Source organism: Lithobates pipiens, unplaced genomic scaffold (assembly GCF_037356315.1).
Source record: "Lithobates pipiens isolate NorthernLeopardFrog02 unplaced genomic scaffold, aLitPip1_a1.2 Scaffold_19, whole genome shotgun sequence".
In the NCBI taxonomy this organism is placed as follows: domain Eukaryota; kingdom Metazoa; phylum Chordata; class Amphibia; order Anura; family Ranidae; genus Lithobates; species Lithobates pipiens.
Window position 1 is genome coordinate 594479030 of NW_027507764.1, and position 23516 is coordinate 594502545.

The 23516-nt window shown below is 49.0% G+C and overlaps 1 protein-coding gene across 8 annotated transcripts in view; it reads left to right on the plus strand.

The window, feature by feature from the left end:
• The window catches only part of LOC143997805 (uncharacterized), a 149747-nt gene that overhangs the window by 105604 nt on the left and 20627 nt on the right, over positions 1-23516 (plus strand). For all 8 annotated transcript variants that reach the window (XM_077493612.1, XM_077493617.1, XM_077493618.1 and 5 more), the window contains 2 exons: positions 22464-22577; positions 23312-23362. In XM_077493612.1, coding sequence (XP_077349738.1) covers positions 22464-22577; positions 23312-23362 — 165 coding nt within the window. The remainder of the gene's footprint in view (positions 1-22463; positions 22578-23311; positions 23363-23516) is intronic.

Sequence of the window (23516 nt, forward strand, 5' to 3'; positions counted from 1 at the left end):
TCAGTGCCCACCAGTGCAGCTTATCAGTGCCCACCAATGCAGCCTATCAGTGCCCATCAATGCAGCCTATTAGTGCCCACCAGTGCAGCCTATCAGTGCCCACCAGTGCAGCCTATCAGTGCCGCCTCATCAGCGCACTTCAATGAAGGAGAAAAATGACCTGTTTGCAAAATTTTATAACAAACTATTAAACATGATTTTTTTTTTTTTGCATCTTTTTTTGTTTGTTTAGCAAAAAATAAAACTCCGAGCTGTAACTAAATACCACCAAAAGAAAGCTCTATTTGTGGGAAAAAAATGATAAAAATGTCATTTGGGTACAGTGTTGTATGACCGCGTAATTGTCATTCAAAGTGCATCAGCGCTGAAAGCTGAAAATTGGTCTGGGACTGAGGGGGGTTTAAGTGCCCAGTAAGCAAGTGGTTAAAAAGTAAAAATGGGTTGAGTTTATTTACATCAGAGTCCCCATCAGAGTCCCCCCTTACACCAGGGTCCCCATCAGAATCCCCCCTTGCACCAGGGTCCCCATCAGAATCCCCCCTTACACCAGGGTCCCCATCAAAGTCCCCTCTTACACCAGGGTCCCCATCAGAGTCCCCCTTACATCAGAGTCCTTCTTTTACCTCAGAGTCCCGATTAGAGTCCCGCCTTACCTCAGGGTCCCGATTAGAGTCCCACCTTACATTAGGGTCCTGATTAGAGTCCCCCCTTGGAGCAGACAGAATCTGGAGCCGCTCTGCATAGTGTTGTGGACATTTTTATTAATGTATATTATCAGATGTCCCCCGGAGCCAGTTTTGCTGTAATACGCTCATGTGAGGGTATTCGCACATACAGACGTTGGTGGAAGACCATTGGCTGCGGAAACCTTCCCGTGGACGCGGCAGATCTGTTTGCTCTTTCTGGGATGTTCGATTTATGCCTCACCAAGAGACTGGCCACCTCATGGTGATCGCATTAACGCTCCTAGCAAGCAGATCTGCATACATGGGAACCATAGCATAACCATATAAATATTATGGCCCACTGAGCCATGATAGAGTATGGTTCACGTCATTGGTAGCGGTGGGAATGTGCACACGATCGTGTCCAGAGCTATGTAAGTAGTGTTCAAATTGTGAGACACTTTGTGTCTCACAATAAGCTGACCGCATGGCTCTGCACACGTCACTACTGGAATTCTATTTGAATATATACATGTGTGTGATTGGTTCTTTAGAAAGAATACAAGTGCTAGCATGAGTATTCTGCCTAGCAACAAGTGTAATTTTTCTACCTTAGTCTTTCTTGCAGTGGCTAATGTGTAATACGGTCAACGAGCTGGGTAAAGCCCCGTACACACTATCAGATTGTCTGCTGAGTTTTTCCTTCAGTTTTACCAAAACCATGTAGTAGAAGGGCCGGCCTGATTGCATACACATTGAAACTCCTGAGGTTTGACCTCATATTATATGGTTTTGGTAAATCTGAAGGAAAAACTCAGCAGACAATCTGATAGTGTGTACAGTGCTTTAGATAATCTGGCCAGCAACTATTATACTAATGTAGCGCCGGCTCCTGAAGAGCAGGCACTATATGTTTTGAAAATTAATGTTACACCTGAACTGCAGTTTGGTTTGGGTATGGTTGTTCCAAATTTGGATCTCAGCATCAGTCTGACTGGACTATAGGATGTTCAGCCTGGCCATAGGGGGTACTGTCCCTTTTGGCAGGCGTGCAACCATAGTCTGGTTGGGTGCTTTAACCACTTTCAGACCGGACCATTTTGCTGGTAAATGACCAGAGGTCTTTTTACACTTTGGCACTGCGCTGCTTTAACTGGTAATTGCGCGGTCATGCAATGTTGTACCCAAACAAAATTTGCGTCCTTTTCTTCCCACAAATAGAGCTTTCTTTTGATGGTATTTGATTGCCTCTGCGATTTTTATTTTTTGCGATATAAACGTAAAAAGACTGCAAATTTTGAAAAAAAATGATATTTTCTACTTTTTGTTATTAGAAAAATCCAATAAACTCAATTTTAGTCATACATTTAGGCCAAAATGTATTCAGCCACATGTCTTTGGTAAAAAAAAAGTCAATAATTGTATATTTATTGGTTTGCGCAAAAGTTGTCACATCTACAAACTAAGGTACGTTTTCTGGAATTTACGCAGCTTTTAGTTTACGACTGCCTATCTCATTTCTTGAGGTGCTAAAATGGCAGGGCAGTACAAAACCCCCCCAAATGACCCCATTTTGGAAAGTAGACCCCCTAAGGAAATTGATAAGAGGCATGTTGAGCCCATTGAATATTTTATTTTTTTGCCTCAAGCGATTGAATAATGACAAAAAAAAAAATTTTTTTTTTTTTTACACAAAGTTGTCACTAAATGATATATTGCTCACACATGCTATGGGCGTATGTGAAATGACACCCCAAAATAAATTCTGCTGCTTCTCCTGAGTACGGGGATACCACATATGTGGGACTTTTTGGGAGCCTAGCCGTGTACGGGGCCCCGAAAACCAAGCACCGCCTTCAGGCTTTCTAAGGGCGTAAATTTTTGAGTTCACTTCTCACTACCTATTACAGTTTTGAAGGCCATAAAATGCCAAGATGGCACAAAACCCCCACAAATGACCCCATTTTAGAAAGTAGACACCCCAAGCTATTTGCTGAGAGGCATGTTGAGTTCATGAAATATTTTATATTTTGCCACAAGTTGCGGGAAAATTACAAACAAGCACCGCCTTCAGGCTTTCTAAGGGCGTTACAGTTTTGAAGGCCATAAAATGCCAAGATGGCACAAACCCCCCCCAAATGACCCCATTTTGGAAAGTAAACACCCCTAAATTTAGGGGTACACTAGTGAGACTAGGTAATAAATGGCGGGTGCCCTGAAACTATAAAAAAATAACTAACCAACCAGCGTCACCTGTAACAGTTATATGGTGATCACTGGTGAAAGGGTTAACTAGGGGGCAATTAGGGGGCTTTATGCGGTAGTATATGGGGGTCCCTGGCGCTATAAAAAGCTGCAGCGAACCTAAATACCTACCTGCCTAACTAGCGTCACCTGTGACACTAATACGGCGATCAGAAAAACGATCGCTTATTAGGCTGGGTTCACACTGGAGCGATGCGGGAACGCCACGAATGCGCGGCGGGTTCCCGCATCGCATGCCTCCCGGCGGCAGTTCACACTGCCCTATGCGAACTGCTGGGAGTGTCAGTGAAATGTTACTGACACCCCCAGATCAGTTCGCATATCGCAGTGCGATCTGCAAACTCGGATCGCATGGTGTGAACACCCATGCGATCCGATTCTGCTGCGGGCCAAAAAAAGGGTCCCGTGCGAATTTGCGGCGGGTGCGGCGGGTGCGGCGAATGGCTGAACTCGAATCGCACAGAGATCGGATGTGATTTGCACTGCAGTGCGGTGCGAATCACATCCGTTCTCATAAACCGCTGCAATGTGAACCCAGCCTTAGTGACACTGGCGACGGGGGGTGATCACGGGGTTAAACCTTTATTGGGGGGGTTAGGGGGGTACCTTAGAACTAAAGGGGGCTAACCCTAACTGCCCTAACAGTTATTAGTCACAAATGACACCCGCCGGGTGATCAGGGGGTTAAACCTTTATTAGGTAATAAATGGCGGGTGCCCTGAAACTATAAAAAAATAACTAACCAACCAGCGTCACCTGTAACAGTTATATGGTGATCACTGGTGAAAGGGTTAACTAGGGGGCAATCAGGGGGCTTTATGCGGTAGTATATGGGGGTCCCTGGCGCTATAAAAAGCTGCGGCGAACCTAAATACCTACCTGCCTAACTAGCGTCACCTGTGACACTAATACGGCGATCAGAAAAATGATCGCTTATTAGGCTGGGTTCACACTGGAGCGATGCGGGAACGCCACGAATGCGCAGGGGGTTCCCGCATCACATGCCTCCCGGCGGCAGTTCACACTGCCCTATGCGAACTGCTGGGAGTGTCAGTGAAATGTTACTGACACCCCCAGATCAGTTCGCATATCGCAGTGCGATCTGCAAACTCGGATCGCATGGTGTGAACACCCATGCGATCCGATTCTGCTGCGGGCCAAAAAAAGGGTCCCGTGCGAATTTGCGGCGGGTGCGGCGGGTGTGGCGGGTGCGGCGGGTGCGGCGAATGGCTGAACTCGAATCGCACAGAGATCGGATGTGATTTGCACTGCAGTGCGGTGCGAATCACATTCGTTCTCATAAACCGCTGCAATGTGAACCCAGCCTTAGTGACACTGGCGACGGGGGGTGATCACGGGGTTAAACCTTTATTGGGGGGGTTAGGGGGGTACATTAGAACTAAAGGGGGCTAACTCTAACTGCCCTAACAGTTATTACAGTCACAAATGACACCAATGCAAAAAAAAAAAAAAAAAAAAAAAAAATGACATTGGTGTCACTGTGACTGGGGGGCAGGGGTAATTGGGGGGGTGATCGGGGGGTAAAGGGGGGGTGTGAGTGTGCCTGGCATGTTCTACTGTGTGTGTGAGTGTTGGTGCAACTTACTGATCCTCTCTCCTCCGTGTCGGAACGAAAAATACCGACACGGAGGAGAGAATACATCACTTCCTCTCCTGTGTTTACATTACAGGAGAGGAAGTGATGTCACCGGGGATTTCTATTCGTCGGGAGCGATCGCGAGGGGGTGGCCATGAATGAATGGCCGTCCCCTCGTCCGGGATCGCTCCCGTACGAATACCGACCGCCGCAGGCACCGGGCGGGGGCCCGATCGGGCCCCCGACCCGCGGGAGGCAAGGGACGTACATGTATGTCCTTATGCCTGCCCGTGCCATTGTACCGACGTACATCGGCGTGCGGCGGTCGGCAACTGGTTAAGGTTGCTTTCTCTCGGAGCCCGCCCAGTGGGAGTGTGACTCTTGTTGTGCTTTCTGGGAGAGGCTATTTAAGATGCAGATGTCACGTGGTTCGGGGGGTTCCGTTCCAGAAGTATGTTCTGACTCCATGGTCCTGGTCCTCCTGACCAGCCCCCAGGAAGGCTACGGCCTGGGGTGCAAATCCACCCGACTTTGTCTCGGGGCTGGCTAGCAAGGCCACCTGCTGATTTAACCCCCAATCCGGCTCTGGACTCACAGTTCCGAGAGGATCTCAAACGTATGCTGACAACCGTAAAGGAACAGTGCCCCTTCCCTGCCCCAACACCAGTCTCAGTTACCAGAAGGGGCACCGGTGATGTATGTCGCTTTTACCCCATCACAAGCAGCGACCTTAGTGACAAGTTTGCCTGACCCAGAGAAACAGCCTATGCCCTTCTACCGCAGGATAGTGCAGATACAAGAAACTTACTCAGCTGCCTGAAGAGACTTACTCAGCCTATGCCAAATTAAAGCAGGACATGTTTTTTGGCCAGTCATGCAGACGGCCTTCAATGATGCCTGCCTGACAAGTAAAGTCCTGCATCACCAGAGGTGGGGTTCTCAATGTTTAAAACAAGTCTTTCTCCGTCATCACGACACCCTGACTTCCAGATGGACATACATTTAATGAGGGGCTTCCCCATGTGATCTTTCCTTTTTAAGGCGCTCTGTGGTTGATACCCCCAGCCTGCTCCAGTACTCCATCCCACTGATTCCCAATAGTCACAGTTTTGTCCCCAAAAATCATCCATTATACATATGTATATCTGATCTGAGTTGATCGCCATGCAAGCCCGCTTTGCCCAACCTGGTCCATACCTGTTACAGGGGCCTAAGTCAGGAAAGTACAAATACCCCCCCAAATGACCCCTTTTTAGAAAGTAGACATTCCAAGGTATTAAGTAAATAGCATGGTGAGTTTTTTTAAGTTGTAATTTTTTTCCCACAATCCTTTGCAAAATGAAGATTTTTTTTTTTTTTCAAAATTGTCATATTATCAGGTTATTTCTCATACACAGCATATGCACATAACAAATTACACCCCAAAATACATTCTGCTACTCTTCACGAGTATGGCAAATTGCAATACCACATGTGTGAGACTTTTACATAGCCTGGCCACATACAGAGGACCAACATTGAAGTGGCACCTTCAGACTTTCTACGAGCAAAAATGACACTTCTCATTTCTCAACCACCTATTACACTTTTGAAGGTCCTGGTGCACCAGGACAATGGAATTGCCCACAAAATGACCCCATTTTGGAAAGCAAACACCCCAACGTATATATTCTATGAGGCATGGGCTGCAAATAGGTACCCGAGTACTCTGATGGGCTGGAGACAGGTACTCAGGTACTCTGATGGGCTGGTGACTAGGAACGAGCCGAACATCCCCCAGTTCGGTTCGCATCAGAACTTTTGAACGGACCGCAAATTCGTACGAACTTTAGAACCCCATTGAAGTCTATGGGACTCGAACGTTCGAAATAAAAAGTGCTCATTTTAATGGCTAATATGCAAGTTACTGTCCTAAAAAGGGTTTGGGGACCTGGCTCCTGCCCCAGGGGACATGGGTCAATGCCTAAAATGTTTTTAAAAATTGCCGTTTTGGCGGGAGCACTGATTTTAAAGAAGATTAAAGTAAAAAAAAAGTGAAATATTCCTTTAAATATCATGCCTGGGGGGTGTCTGTAGTATGCCTGTGAAGTGGCACGCGTTTCCCGTGTTTAGAACAGTCCCTGCACAAAATGACATTTAACTGAAAAAAAAGTCATTTAAAACTGCTCGCGGTTTTAATGTAATATCTGGTTCCGGTAATATGGATGAAAATCATTGAGAAAAATGGCATGGGTACCTCCCCCCCGCCCATTACCAGCCCCTTTGGGTCTTGTACGCATATTAAGGGGAACCCTGTACCCATATTAAAAAAAGGAAATGCGTGTGGCCCCCAGGCTCTATATACTCACAACAGCAGTATACAGGCGGTGCAAACAAGACAGGGACTGTGTAGGTTTGTTGTGTTAAGTTGAATCTGTTTGTAATTTTGAACTGGTACATTTTTAAAGTGTAGCTCCAGTCAAAAAATTTATTTTTAAGCTTTTTGGAAAACATAGGGAAGGGTTATCACCCCTGTATAATTTGTTTTGCTGTCCGTCTTTTTTCATCTCACTTCCTGTTGTCTCCTTCCGTTTGCAAGTAGCAGACGTTTGTAAGTTGGATGTTTGAAAGTAGGGGCCTGCCCTATATACTCTGCAGAAATGGGGGCCTAAGGTGTTGGTGTTGCCACAACATTGTAAGCCCTCAAAGTGACTCTTGGTGGGCGTTGGAGCGCCCTGCTGTGAACGATTATATCAAGAATTGTAATTACATGCCATTGTTGAACAGTGGTAGAAAAATTGGGCCTTTGGTGGTTGTGGTGCTGGTGCTGGGGCCACAACACTATAAGTCCTCACAGTTACTCTCGGTGGGCACAGGAACAGGCCCTGCTGTGAAATATTATATCAAGAATTGTAATTACATGGCCCTGTTAAACAGGGGCTGAAAAATTGAGCCTTAGGCACTGCTTGCTGGTGCCACGACACTGCAACCTCTCCCATATACTCTAGTTGTAGTGCAGGAATGAGCCCTGCTGCAAAGCATTGCATCAAAAATTGTAATTAAATGCCCCTGTTAAACAGAGGCTTAAAAATTGGACGGGTGGCATCACCCAGAACCAAAAATGTTCTTCCAAGATATCAGCGGAGGAGGAAGAGGATAGGCAATCAACATAACAAAAAGAAATAAGGTGAAAACTGCGCTAAGGTAAGTGAACAATATGTACCAAATAACTTTCAAATTACTGAAATCAGCTGCGGCTCAGCTGTATCACATATTACAGAAAAACAATTAGAGAAAATATATATATATAGAGCCGCGCTAAGTGCACTCTAACAGATTAAAGTGACGGTATGAAAACAATATAAAGACAGTGTTATTCTACCCCCAGCCAATGGGGAAATAAGAAATATAGATGTTCTTCCCAGCCACACCCTTAAGTGGGCAGGTCACAATTTAGTGTGCAAAAATTATATAAATCACATATCAGGTGATCACATCTAAAAACACCTGTGAACTAAAAATTCTCCAAATAAACACAAAATATTGAACAAATTAAAAAAAGAGGCCAGTCCTTAAAGGATTAGATACAAGCAAAGTCCTCTATGCACAAAAAGTGTTCAATCCACCACCATGTATCTGAAGTCACTTCTTACCGGAACTTCATGATCCCCCACTACAGAGGATCACAGTGAGCATGTAAATATAAGGTTGTCCCCCACTCCAAATGAATCCTTTCTGTTCACCTTTACATCGTCCTCTCCATATACGAATGGATGGATGCGTTTTTCATAGGATACTTCCCACAAATTTGGAAGGCTCAAAAGCGTACACCATGGAAAAAGAAAAAGGGCTCCAATAGTGTAAAAACCCTTTATTAAAAAACTTTAAGACTATAAAATAATGCCGCGTACACACGATCAAACAAGCGGGTGGAAAAGTCCGGCAAACTCAAGTCCGCGGACTTAGAAAGAAGTTTTGCACTCCAATCTTCCCGCCGGACTCGCATTTCGGAGGACAATCCGGCCGTACTTTTGAAATGAGCGGACTTTTCCCGCCCGGAGAAAAGTCCGCTCATTTTGAGCGGGTCTGCATGTAGGCGGGGCCCGCGAAGGAGACGCCACTGGCCCCGCCACCTGGTATGGACTTAAAGGGGAACCCCAACGCCGAAAAAAATCGGCGTGGGGGTCCCCCCAAAGTCCACAACAGACCCTTGTCCGAGCACGCTACCCGGCCGGCCAGGGAAGGAGGGGCGAGCGAGCGCCCCCCCCCTCCTGAGCCGTACCAGGCCGCGTGCCCTCAACATGGGGGTGCCTTGGGGAAGGGGGGGCCGCGCGGCCCCCTCACCCCAAAGCGCCTTGTCCCCATGTTGATGAGGACAAGGGCCTCTTCCCGACAACCCTGGCCGTTGGTTGTCGGGGTCTGCGGGCGGGGGGCTTATCGGAATCCAGGAGCCCCCTTTAATAAGGGGGCCCCCGGATATCGGCCCCCCACTCTATGTGAATGAGTATGGGGTACAATGTACCCCTACCCATTCACCTGTCAAATAAAGTACAAAAAAAAACACAACACACAAGATAAAATAATTTATTGCACAGCTCCGGGGGTCTTCCGTCTTCGGGGGTCTTCTCGCCGGACTCCTCCGCTATCTTCTTGTAGCTCTTTTACTAGCGGAGGAGCCCGGCATTCTTCTTCGTCGCCGCGGCCTCTTCTTCCGACTTCGGGGGTCTTGTCCCCCTCTTCGGTTCTTCTGCCGGGCCACCGCGCCTTCTTCTAGCTCTTTTACAGGCGGTGGCCCGGTCTTCTATCGCCGCCGCTGTCGCCGCCGCCTTCCGTTCTTCTGTTCTTCTCTTCTTCTTCAGATGTTGCCTCACCGAGTCCTCCGCTCACAATGATGGGGACCGGGCACGCGGCGACTTATATAGGGACAAGGGGCGGGGTCTTCGGTGGATGTCACATGGGTTCATGTCACATGGCGACAGTCCCAGCATCCTCCAGGACTGTGACATCGTAAGGGGGCGGGGTCACCATGTGACATCAACCCATGTGACATGAACCCAAGGTGCTTTGGGGTGGGGGGGCCGCGCGGCCCCCCCTTCCCCAAGGCACCCCCCATGTTGAGGGCACGCGGCCTGGTACGGCTCAGTAGGGGGGGGGCGTTCGCTCGCCCCTCCTTTCCTGGCCGGCTGGGTAGCGTGCTCGGACAAAGGTCTGTTGTGGACTTTGGGGGGACCCCCACGCCGATTTTTTTTTTCTGCGTTGGGGTTCCCTTTAAGTCCATACCAGGCGGCGGGGCCGGCGGCGTCTCCTTCGCGGGCCCCGCCTACCTGGAGACGCGCTCGAAATGAGCAGACTTTCCTCCGCGTGTGTGGGCGAGTCCGTTCATTTCAAAAGTAGGGCGGATAGTACGGCGGACTTAGTACGCCGTATTAGTCCGCTGAAAAAGTGCCGTGTGTGGGCAAGTAGCCCGTTCGGAAAGTCCGATGGACAGTCTGGCGGGAAGTCCGCCAGACTAAGTACGTCGGACAAACGGCTACGTGTGTACGCGGCTTAACACTTACAATATCATTGAAGTTTCAAAGCCTTAAATCCGTCGCGCCGGCCGGACGCACACAGACAAACCCATCCTGCCTGGACACTGAACACGAGGTGATGTTTAGCGTGACGCTCAGCCCTACGCGTTTCATAACAAAATGCAATTTGGCCAATCACAGCGCCGGCAGTGAGGAGAGCCATGATTGGCCACAGGCAGGATGCCTGTGGCCAATCATAGCTCAAGCTGTGTAGTACACGCCCCACACTATATAAGGCCACCAGCGTGGCGGCCTTGTGTAGTGTGTTGGCGTCTGTAGGAGTTAGTGGGTGTTCTCTGTGTACCTTCAACACAGTACACACCGTTCGTTATCGGCCGATTTAGCGTTCTTGCTCTTCTGTAATTGAGCTTTTAGCAATCTGCAGGAGTTTGTGGGTGCTGTCTGTGTGCCCTGAGTGCAGTATAAACCATTATATCCACCTATATAGCTAGCTATATTGCTCTTCTGTAATAGAGCTTGCAGTCAGTTGTAGGAGATTGTGCGTGTTGTCTGCGTGCCCTGACCGCAGTATACACCATTATATCCACCTATATAGCTAGCTATATTGCTCTTCTCTAATAGAGCTTGCAGTCAGTTGTAGGAGATTGTGCGTGTTGTCTGCGTGCCCTGACTGCACTATACACCATTATATATATCCACCTATATAGCTAGCTATGTTGCTCTTCTGTAATAGAGCTTCCAGTTAGTTGTAGGAGATTGTGCATGTTGTCTGCGTGCCCTGACCGCACTATACACCATTATATCCACCTATATAGCTAGCTATATTGCTCTTCTGTAATAGAGCTTCCAGTCAGTTGTAGGAGATTGTGTGTGTTGTCTGCGTGCCCTGACTGCACTATACACCATTATATCCACCTATATAGCTAGCTATATTGCTCTTCTGTAATAGAGCTTGCAGTCAGTTGTAGGAGATTGTGCGTGTTGTCTGCGTGCCCTGACCGCAGTATACACCATTATATCCACCTATATAGCTAGCTATATTGCTCTTCTGTAATAGAGCTTTGAGTCAGCTGTAAGGGATTGTGGGTGTTGTCTGTCTGCCCTGACCACAGTATACACCATTATCCACCTATATAGCTCTTCTCTAATTGAGCCATCTGCCATCTTCAGGAGTTAGTTGGTGTTGTGTGCCTCCAGCACAGCACAGTATACACCAGTAGCTACCCTTTAATTCCTGTTCTATAATAAAGGCACCTGCAGGAGTTAGCGGGTGTTGTGTGCCTCCAGCATAATATACACTACCCAATTGCTGGTTTTCCCATCTCCCTTCAGGCCATTACCATGTCTGGAAGGCCAACAAGGAGAGGCAGACAGGCACGAGCCGATAAAAGAGGGCAAGCAGGCTCTGTGTCTAGAGACAACAGTGCTGGTCGTGGACACGGTGCATCGTCATCATCAGCACGTGGCCATGGGACACGCTTGTCCTTATTTTCGGCAGCTGGACGTGTTGAGCCGCATCATGCCGAAGACTTGGTAGAGTGGATGACCAAGCCCTCTTCATCCTCCTCATCCTCTCACACCCAGGCTCAGGGTACTAGCAAAGCAGCTGCCAACGCATCCTCTTCCCTCGTCTCAATGTCATCAACAGTGACTCCTTCCCTAGACCCACCACGTCCTCCTGAGGAGTCTCCTGAACTCTTTGAGCACAGTGTTGGGTACATGCTCCAGGAGGATGCCCAGTGTTTTGTAGGCTCTGATGATGATACTCAGCTAGAGGAAGGCAGTAGCGTGAGCGCAGAGAGAGGGGATGCTCAAGAAGGACAGCAATCTGGCAGTCATGTTCCACAAGCTGCAGCATACTGCCAGGTTTGCTCCAGCGATGAAGAGGGAGGGGAGGATGAGGGCACTGACTCCATGTGGGTGCCTGGTAGGAGAGAGGAGGAGGAGGCACATGTCCAACGAGGCAGGATGCCCTCCGGGGGCCAGCTTAGGGGCAGCACACCGACTGAATCACACCGCAGAGCTTCGCCTGTGCAGGGCGCTGCCTCTGTGCGTTATTCTAAAAGTTCTTTGGTGTGGGCCTTTTTTGAGACGAGTGCATCAGATCGCACCGCTGCTATTTGCAACATATGTCTCAAGCGTATCTCACGTGGTCAAAACATCAGCCGCTTGGGCACCACATGCTTGACCAGACATATGTTGACCTGCCATGCAGCTCGTTGGCAAGCTTACCTCAAAGACCCACACCAAAGAACAAAGCGGACCTCTCCTTGCTCCTCATCAGCTGGGATCTCCAACCCCACTAGACCTTCAGTCCTCTCTGAAACCTGCACTGAGAAGAATGAAGGTGTAGAATTAGGTGTGTTACAGCCAAGTACTTGCGGGCACTCTGCGATTCCGGATCTCTACCGGCATGTGGAAGGCAATGTCCTTGCCTCGCTGGACAGGGCAGTCAGTGGTAAGGTGCATATTACCGCTGACTCACGGTCCAGCAGGCATGGATAGGGACATTACCTATCTTTCACGGCCCATTGGGTCACTCTTCTGGCAGCTGGGAAGGATGCAGGACAAGGTGCAGTAGTGTTGGAGGTTGTTCCCCCACCACGCCTCCAAAATGCTACTACTGGTTGTGACACACCTCTCCTCTCCACCCCCTCCTCTTCTTCCTCCTCCATGGACTCTTCCAGTGCTCTGTCCTCGGAACCAGATGTGCTCCGTAGGCGTTCAAGGGGCTACGCAAGTACGCAGGTAAAAAGATGCCATGCCGTGCTTGCGCTGGTTTGTTTGGGGGACAAGAGCCACACTGGGGCAGATATTTTGTCAGCTCTGCAGGGGCAGGCCGAAAAGTGGTTGACGCCACGCCAGCTTAAGCCAGGAATGGTGGTTTGCGACATTGGCACCAACCTCCTCTCCGCCCTCCGACAGGGACAACTGACCCATGTGCCCTGTGTGGCTCACATCCTTAACCTGGTGGTGCAGCGGTTCTTGGGCAGGTACCCGGGCTTACAGGATGTCCTGAGGAAGGCCAGGAAAGTCTGTGTGCATTTCCGCCAATCATTTAATGCCAGTGCTCGGCTGGCTGAGCTCCAAAAGGAGTTAAACCTGCCCAAGAACCGCCTTTTATGTGACATGCCTACCAGGTGGAACTCAAGGTTGGCCATGCTGCAGCGGCTAAACACACAGCAGAGGGCCATCAATGAGTACCTGTGCGACTACGGCACCAGGACAGGGTCAGGGGAGCTCGGTTTTTTCTCACCATGCCAGTGGGGCATGATCAGGGATGCATGCACTGACCTGTCACCGTTTTAGGAGGCCACAAGGATGGTGAGCAGTGACAGTGCATGCATCAGTGACACTGTACCTCTTGTCCACCTGTTGGAGCATACGCTGCGTGGAATAATGGACAGGGCACTTGAGGCCAAACAGAGGCAGGAAGAGGAGAACTTCCTTGCCTCTCAAGGCCCCCTTTACCCAGACAGTGTTCCTGCTGTCCCACCCATCACACAGGAAGAGGAGGAGGAGTAGGATGATTGTGTCAGCATGGAGGTGGAGCCTGGCACTGAGCATCGGCAGCAGCAGTCTTTTACGAATGATTTACAGTCCCAAGAAACCCGTGGACCTCTACGTGACTGGGAGGAGGTGGCTGCGGATCATGTTGTCCTTAGTGACCCAGAGGAGTCCGGACTGAATGCCTCAGCTAACCTATGCTGCATGGCCTCCCTGATCCTGCAAAGCCTGCAGAAGGATCCTTGTATTCTTCGGATCAAGGAGAGGGACCATTACTGGCTGGCCACTCATCCTTGATCCATGGTACAAGGGTAAGGTTGCGGACCTCATCTTGCCATCGCAGAGGGAGCAGAGGATGAGACTAGTGATGGCCGAACGGTTCGCCCGGCGGTCGTTTCGCGGCGAATTTCGGACGTTCGCGGTCCACTCGTTCGCTCGACTATTGGCGTCGTTCGCCCCGGCGGACTTACGTGTTTAATGTGTAAAAGAACTTTGACCTATGATGACACATCCATCATGGGGTACAGGACAGCCAATTGAGACATGACAGCACATGGACACTTGGACATTCCCCCTAACCTATAAATACACCCAATCCGGTGGCCATTTTACATTCTTTCTTCTGTCACTATAGGGAAAGGTTGCTGTGTGGAGTAGGGAGAGATAAATCGCTAGCTATTTGGTACACAAAAGTTCTTTTCAGGACTGGTATAGGTGTTAGGTGTATATAGGTTTGCTGTGCTACTGATTCTTGCAGCAGCCTGAGTGTCTTTTGTCAGTTTAGAGAAAGGGACAGGACAGTGTGTGCTGCAGGGAGAGTCAGTTTAGTCATCATCATCATCATCATCATCATCATTAGCTGTTACTATCAGGTCCACAAAAGAGCTATTCCAGTAACCAGTAATCGTTCCAGTCTCCTCTTTTTTGCCAGTTTGTATAGGGACAGGAAGGAAGCAGTGTGTCAGGCAGTGAGGGTCAGTTTAAAGAGTTGCTGTTACTATTAGTTCCACAAAGGTTCTTTTCAGGACTGGTATCAGTGGTATGGTAATAGGCTTGTACACGTATAATATTCTTTCTTCCAAATATAGAAAGAATATTATACTTGACTGCTGCCCTTCTGCTGCAGTCTGCTAATCATTCACAACTCACTTGTTCCACAAAGCTCTTTATCAGGATTGTTAACTTGGTCTGTCTAGGGTGCTACAGTACATAGGGTTGAGTGAGGTACAGTCTGCTGTTCTGTAAGGACTGTTATCGGTCCACAATAGATAGGGTTGAGGTGCACCACTGCTGACCGCTGCCCTATACTGCAGCAGTCCTTCATTGGTATAGGGACTGATGTAAAGTCTTCTAATCAGTCACACACAACCTGCTTGGTCCACAAAAGTTCTTATAAGGACTGGTAACCTGGTCTAGGGTGCTACAGTACATAGGGTTGAGTGAGGTACAGTCTGCTGTTCTGTAAGGACCGGTATCGGTCCACAATAGCTAGGGTTGAGGTGCACCACTGCTGACCGCTGCCCTATACTGCAGCAGTCCTTCATTGGTATAGGGACTGAAGTACAGTCTGCTAATCACTAACACACAACCTGCTTGGTCCACAAAAGTTCTTATAAGGACTGGTAACTTGGTCTAGGGTGCTACAGTACATAGGGTTGAGTGAGGTACAGTCTGCTGTTCTATAAGGACTGTTATCAGTTCACAATACATAGGGTTGAGGTGCACTACTGCTGACCGTTGCCCTATACTGCAGCAGTCCTTCATTGGTATAGGGACTGACGTACAGTCTGCTAATCACTAACACACAACCTGCTTGGTCCACAAAAGTGTATATATGCCCCTACCCTCCTCTTTGAAGAGGTTGAGCGGTGTCATATTTCTACTGGGGCTGCTTATGAGGGGATCACACCATCCCTGTGCTGTGCTGACTTCCTCCTGGGGGTTCTTATTATGAGGGGATCACACCATGCCTGTGCTGTGCTGACTTACTCCTGGGGGTTCTTATTATGAGGGGATCACACCATCCCTGTGCTGTGCTGAGTTTCTCCTGGGCCTGCTTATTATGAGGGGATCACACCATCCCTGTGCTGTGCTGACTTACTCCTGGGGCTGCTTACGGTGCTGCTGTCAGTGCTGTATATCACGGTGCTGGTGTGAGTGCTTAATGTCACGGTGCTGCTGTCAGTGCTGTATATCACGGTGCTGATGTCAGTGCTTAATGTCACGCTTCTGATGTCAGTGCTCTCTATCACGGTGCTGCTGTCAGTGCTGTATATCACAGTGCTGATGTCAGTGCTGTATGTCACGCTTCTGATGTCAGTGCCCTCTATCACGGTGCTGCTGTCAGTGCTGTATATCACGGTGCTGATGTCAGTGCTTAATGTCACGCTTCTGATGTCAGTGCTCTCTATCACGGTGTTGCTGTCAATGCTGTATATCACGGTGCTGCTGTTAATGCTTTATGTCACGCTGCTGATGTCAGTGCCCTCTATCACGGTGCTGTTGTCAGATGCCTCTATCACGGTGCATGTGTCATTGCTGTATGTCACGCTGCTGGTGATCATCTCCTGCACCCTCTTCTTTGCCTACCCTGGTCCCTGACCTTCCGTCTCCTCCATTGCCTTCATGCGCTCCACAGTCCTGAATTGTCAGAACAATTTCCCATATAAAAAAAGAATGCTTGTAGTTATCGATCCCAAATTCACCTCATACATGTGTTATGTCATTGGCCATGTGGGGGGACTATGTTTGCCCAGCTAATAATTATCTTGTGGCTGCAAATTTGACCTAAAGGTTTGCTAACTTCGCCTCCCATTGAAGTCAATGGGGCCCGCCACAAAAGTTCGGTTTCGCGAACGGTCGGCCTCGTTCGCGGTCCGCGTTCGCGAAACGTCCCGTTGGAAGTTCCTCCATCACTAGATGAGACATCTCCGGGAGGCCTTGCAGAAAGGTCTGTGCAATACGTTCCCAGAGACTGGAAGGTTACAAACTCCTGGTCCTGGACAACGTGTTGCTGAGGCTTCGGTTAATCACAGAAGGAGCCGTGGAGAAGGTGGCCATCTGACCGATTCGTTCAGACAATTTTTTTAGTCCGCAGCCCCAAGGTATGATCGGTTCCAGCAACCATCGCCACGTCTGATTTACATGGTGCAGGAATACCTAGGGGCAAGGTCAGACTTGGACACCTTTCCCACCGAAAATCCTCTGGCTTACTGGGTCTTGAGGATGGATCACTGGCCAGAGCTTGCACAGTATGCAATTGAGCTACTGGCCTGTCCTGCATCCAGCGTTCTTTCGGAACGCACCTTCAGTGCTGCTGGTGGCTTTGTAACCGATCACAGGGTGCGCCTGTCCACCGACCCGGTTGATCGACTGACCTTCATAAAGATGAATCAGTCTTGGATCACCACCAGCTACCAAGCACCTGAAGCTGATGTAACCAAATAATTTTTTTGAAATGTCACATCCCTTTAAGACTGCCTATGCTGATGCTGAGTGACTGTCCTGTTATGTTGACTGACTATCCTCTTCCTCCTCAATGATCCCACTGATATCTTGGAAGAACATTTTTGGTTCTGGGTGATGCCACCAGCCCAATTTTTCAGCCCCTGTTTAACAGGGGCGTGTAATTACAATTTTTGATGCAATGCTTTGCAGCAGGGCTCATTCCTGCACTCCAAATAGAGTATATGGGAGAGGTTGCAGTGTCGTGGCACCAGCACTAGTGCCTAAGGCTAAATTTTTCAGCCCCTGCATCCACCGAGAGTAACTGTGAGGACTTATAGTGTTGTGGCACCACCACCACAACCACCAAAGGTCAATTTTTCTACCACTGTTCAACAATGGCATGTAATTACAATTCTTGATATAATTGTTCACAGCAGAGCGCTCCAGCGCCCACCAAGAGTCACTTTGAGGGCTTACAATGTTGTGGCAACACCAACACCTTGTTCCGCCATTTCTGCAGAGCATATAGGGCAGGCCCCTACTTTCAAACATCCAACTTACAAATGTCTCCTACTTGCAAACGGAAGGAGACAACAGGAAGTGAGATGAAAAAAGACGGATGGCAAAAAATGTAATACAGGGGTGATAACCCTTCCCTATGTTTTCCAAAAAGCTTAAAAATAGATTTTTTTGACTGGAGCTACACTTTAAAAATGTACCAGTTCAAAATTACAAACAAATTCTACTTAACAACAAACCTACACAGTCCCTGTCTTGTTTGCACCGCCTGTATACTGGTGTTCTGAGTATATAGGGCCTGGGGGCCACACGCCTTTCCTTTTTTTAATATAGGTACGGGGTTCCCCTTAATATCTGTACAAGACCCAAAGGGGCTGGTAATGGGCAGGGGGGCTACCCATGCCATTTTTTTCAATGATTTTCATCCGTATTGCCGGAACCAGATATTACATTAAAACTGCAAGCAGTTTTAAATGACTTTTTTCCTGTTAAATGTCATTTTGTGCAGGGACTGTTCTAAACACGGGAAACATGTGGCACTTCACAGGCATACTACAGACATCCCCCAGGCACCATATTTAAAGGAATATTTCACTTTTTTTTCACTTTAATCGTCATTAAAATCGGTGCTCCCGAAAAAATTGCAGTTTTTAAAACTTTTTTGCATTGACCCATGTCCCCTGGGGCAGGAGCCAGGTCCCCAAACCCTTTTTAGGACAATATCTTGCATATTACCCATTAAAATTATCACTTTTTATTTCGAACGTTCGAGTCCCACGGACTTCAATGGGGTTCTATAGTTCACACGAATTTTCGGTCAGTTCGAAAGTTCTGGTGTGTACCGAACCAGGGGGTGTTCGGCTCATCCCTAGTCATTAGTGATTGGCCGAACACACCCCCCGGTTCGGTTCCCACCAGAACTCCCAAATGGGTAAAAAGTCCAGCCCGAGCCGCAAACTCTATTAAAGTCTGAGACCTGAATATGAAAATTCAAAAGTCCCCATTTGAAAGTTATATGCAAGTAATTAGCCATAAAAGTGGGATAGGTGCCCGGGTACTGCCCTGGGGAACATGTATCAATGCAAATTTTTTTTTTAAAACTATTTTTTTTTTGAGGAGCAGTGATTTTAATAAATAATACAGTAAAACAATGACAATTAAAACTTCCTTTATAGTGCCTGGAGAGTCCCCTTAGTCTGCCTGTAAAGTGTAACATCTCTACCATGTATAGAACCTGCTGCAGCAAAACTGACATTTCTAAAGAAAAATAAAATTTACATTTAAATTGACTCGTGGGTTGCAAGCCAAATAATGAAAAGGCCCTTTTGGTCTAGTATGGATTTTAAGGGTAACCCTCATGCAAAAATTAAAAAAAAAAAATGGTGTGGGGGGGCCCCCTAAAATCCATACCAAACCCTTATCCGAGCATGCAGGTCAGGAAAGGGAGGGGACGAGCGAGCGCCCCTCCCCCACCCTGAACCATACTTAGGCCGCGTACACACGCGGGGACTGTCTGCCGAAACTAAGTTCGTCAAACAGTCCGCTCAAACTTTTGAATGAACGAACACGCCCACACGGCACTTTTTGAGCGGACAAATACGGCAAACTTTGTTCGTCGTACTAAGTCCGCGCAACTTTTGAAATGAACGGACTCGCCCACACACGAGGCAACAGTCCGCTCATTTCGAGCGCGTGTACAGGTAGGCGGGGCCCGCGACGGAGACGTCGCGGGCTCCGCCGCCTGGAATGTACTTAAAGGGGAACCCCAACGCCGAAAAAAATCGGCGTGGGGGTCCCCCCAAAGTCCACAACAGACCCTTGTCCGAGCACGCTACCCGGCCGGCCAGGAAAGGGGGGCGAGCGAGCGCGCCCCCCCTCCCGAGCCGTACCAGGCCGCGTGCCCTCAACATGGGGGGTGCCTTGGGGAAGGGGGGCCGCGCGGCCCCCCCACCCCAAAGCACCTTGTCCCCATGTTGATGAGAACAAGGGCCTCTTCCCGACAACCCTGGCCGTTGGTTGTCGGGGTCTGCGGGCGGGGGGCTTATCGGAATCCGGGAGCCCCCTTTAATAAGGGGGCCCCCGGATACCGGCCCCCCACCCTATGTGAATGAGTATGGGGTACAATGTACCCCTACCCATTCACCTGTAAAATAAAAGTACCCAAAAAAAAAAACACAACACACGAGATAAAATATTTTATTGCACAGCTCCGGGGGTCTTCCGTCTTCGGGGGTCTTCTCGCCGGACTCCTCCGCTATCTTCTTGTAGCTCTTTTGCTAGCGGAGGAGTCCGGCTTTCTTCCTCCCCGCCGCCGGCCTCTTCTCCCGACTTCGGGGGTCTTGTCCCCCTCTTCGGTTCTTCTGCCGGGCCACCGCGCCTTCTTATAGCTCTTTTGCAGGCGGTGGCCCGGTCTTCTGTCGCCGCTGTCGCCTTCCGTTCTTCTTCTTGTTCTTCTTCTTCTTCTTCTTCTCCAGATGTTGACACGTCGTTCTCTCCGGCCGGAATGCCAGAGCCGCGCTGTGCGGCCACTTATATAGTGACAATGGGGCGGTGTCACATGGTATATGTCACATGGGTTGGTCACATGGTGACCCCGCCCCCTTACGATGTCATAGTCCCCATGTGACATCAACCCATGTGACCAACCCATGTGACATATACCATGTGACACCGCCCCATTGTCACTATATAAGTGGCCGCACAGCGCGGCTCTGGCATTCCGGCCGGAGAGAGCGACGTGTCAACATCTCCTGGAGAAGAAGAAGAAGAAGAACAAGAAGAAGAACAAGAAGAAGAACGGAAGGCGACAGCGGCGACAGAAGACCGGGCCACCGCCTGTAAAAGAGCTATAAGAAGGCGCGGTGGCCCGGCAGAAGAACCGAAGAGGGGGACAAGACCCCCGAAGTCGGGAGAAGAGGCCGGCGGCGGGGAGGAAGAAAGCCGGACTCCTCCGCTAGCAAAAGAGCTACAAGAAGATAGCGGAGGAGTCCGGCGAGAAGACCCCCGAAGACGGAAGACCCCCGGAGCTGTGCAATAAAATATTTTATCTCGTGTGTTGTGTTTTTTTTTTTGGGTACTTTTATTTTACAGGTGAATGGGTAGGGGTACATTGTACCCCATACTCATTCACATAGGGTGGGGGGCCGGTATCCGGGGGCCCCCTTATTAAAGGGGGCTCCCGGATTCCGATAAGCCCCCCGCCCGCAGACCCCGACAACCAACGGCCAGGGTTGCCGGGAAGAGGCCCTTGTCCTCATCAACATGGGGACAAGGTGCTTTGGGGTGGGGGGGCCGCGCGGCCCCCCCTTCCCCAAGGCACCCCCCATGTTGAGGGCACGCGGCCTGGTACGGCTCGGGAGGGGGCGCTCTCGCTCGCCCCCCTTTCCTGGCCGGCCGGGTAGCGTGCTCGGACAAGGGTCTGTTGTGGACTTTGGGGGGACCCCCACGCCGATTTTTTTCGGCGTTGGGATTCCCCTTTAAGTCCATACCAGGCGGCGGGGCCCGCGACGTCTCCTTCGCGGGCCCCGCCTACCTGGAGACGCGCTCGAAATGAGCAGACTTTCCTCCGAGCGGGAACAGTTTGCTCATTTCGAAAGTGGCCTACACACGGGCGGACTGTCCGCTCAAACCAAGTTTCAGCGGACAGTTTTTCGGAATTTCCGAAAAACTTTGTTCGTCAAACTGTCCGCTGAAACTGTCCGCTGAAGCCCCACACACGAGCGGACTGTCCGCTGAAACACTGTTCAGCGGACAAAGTTGAGCGAACAGTCCGCCCGTGTGTACGCGGCCTAAGGCTACTTTCACACTGAAGTGCCGCTAAAACTGCGCTAAAGTGCTGGTCGTTTTTGCAGTGCTTTAGCTGAATTTTAACAGCGCTTTTGGGGCACTAGCAGGCTGTTTTTTGTTTTTTTTAGGTCACATGACAATTGTACCTTAACCACTTAAGGACTGCCAAAAATGTGTCAAAAATGTCCAATGTGCCCGCCATAATGTCGCAGTCAAAATAAAAACCGCAGAGGTGATCAAATACCACCAAAAGAAAGCTCTATTTGTGGGAAAAAAAGGACACCAATTTTGTTTGGGAGCCACGTCGCACGACCGCGCAATTGTCTGTTAAAGCGATGCAGTGCAGAATCGCAAAAAGGGGCCTGGTCCTTTGGTTGCAAATTGTTCCGGGGCTTAAGTGGTTAAAAAAAAAAAACAAAGACCCATTTTACGGAGCATTCAAACCGCTATTAAGGTGCTTTCGAAGCGCTGCCCATTCATTTCAATGGGCAGGGGCATTTTGGGAATGTTATTTATAGCGCTCCCAAGATGCCCCAAAGATCCTGTTTGCAAGACCTTTCCTACCATCCCGGAAGCGCACCGCCCCGGTGTGAAAGCACACATTGAAGTGAATGGGGAGGCAGTTTTCAGACGCTTTACAGGCTCTATTTCTAGCGCTAAAATGCTTGAAAAATGCCTTCAGTGTGAAAGGGGTCTTAGACTGGAGCAGACAGAATCTGGAGCCGCTCTGCATAGTAACCAATCAGCCTCTAACTTCAACTTGTTCAGTTTAGCTTTAAAAATGAAAGCTAGAAGTTGATTGGTTGTTCCAGATTTTGGCTGCTCCACTCTTAGTAGATTTCCCTGGAGGCGGGTACATGGGCCATATTGGAGGCGGGGTCTTGGCATACTGGTCATTACTTCCTATGACCCCAAGCCCCCCGTCCTGTCATCAGACCCGCCCATGTGTGTGTGGTGATCACCGTGCCACGCAGGTGACAGGAACATCATTCTATATAAAATAACGATCAACTATATGTATCCCTGGAGGGGGGGAGGGGATGGAGGTCTCGCTCTGTAATAAAATGCAGTTTTGCTTTGAAAGTGTTGATTCCCATTGTAGAAGAAAAGCCGGTCCTGCCCGGTCCTTGTCATCACCCAATGATAAATCTGTGTTTTATTCTGTAGAAGTCGATGGATTCCGGAGATCTGACAGTCGCAGCAGGACCCAGAGCGATCCCCATAATGGAGACCACAACAGAACTCCCGTGCTGCGGATGGCCAATAATTAAGAATTGCAAGGTACGGGAATGGAGGGGACACTTTAGGGGTCTATTTATAAAAGAATCTCGAGAACTATTCGCCCAGCACTACTCCATGTACATTCGTTGTGTACGAGGGATCCAGCGGGTGTGAGGATGGGGAAAAAATCGAATGTTCTTCAGGTGTTTTCTCTTTGGGACGAATATTCTTATGATTATTAATAATATAAATCAGCGGGCGCCGCCTCTCACCTGCAGATGGAATGAGCGCTAATAGATTATGAAATGTATATAAAAGTATTATGCATGGAATAAAAGTACGGAGAATTCAGAGAAGAAACTGAAGGTGATTTTTCTGGAGAAGAAACACTTTGTGATGATCCAGAAGCAGCAGAAAGAGTGAGAACTCTGGAGCTCCGCCCACTTTTATTCCATAAAGTATTTTTGCGGACGGAGGAATCTGTTCCTTTCATTTTTTTTTTGTTTATCAGCCGGTTGGCCGTTCAAAAAAAAAAAAACACGACCGATCTTTGGCCATCTTTATTGGATTACAATTAGATAGATGAGCCCCAGGATAATAATCATGGAATTATCATCATCAATCCATCAACAGTTGGTTAATTCTCCCAGAACGAATGTACATGAAGTCTCTCAGGACGAATATCTGTACACATTTTCTATAAATAGACCCGTCATGTCTGTGGGGTTGTCTGCCGCCATCTTCTGACCGATCTGTCACTTTACTAATACTGATCATCTCTTCCCTCTCCACAGAAATGTCCAGGAATAGATTCACCAATTGATGAGAAACCCGGCAATCTTGAGGTAATCGGGGGTTCTATGTGTAATTCCCGGGGGAATCAGGAAATTCTGCCCCTCCCCCTCAGAGGGATATTTCATTGTCTAGTAGACTGACCCCTTTATACATCCCTACCTACTACTTCCTGTACAACACTGAGCGGGGTGTGACCCTGGCAGG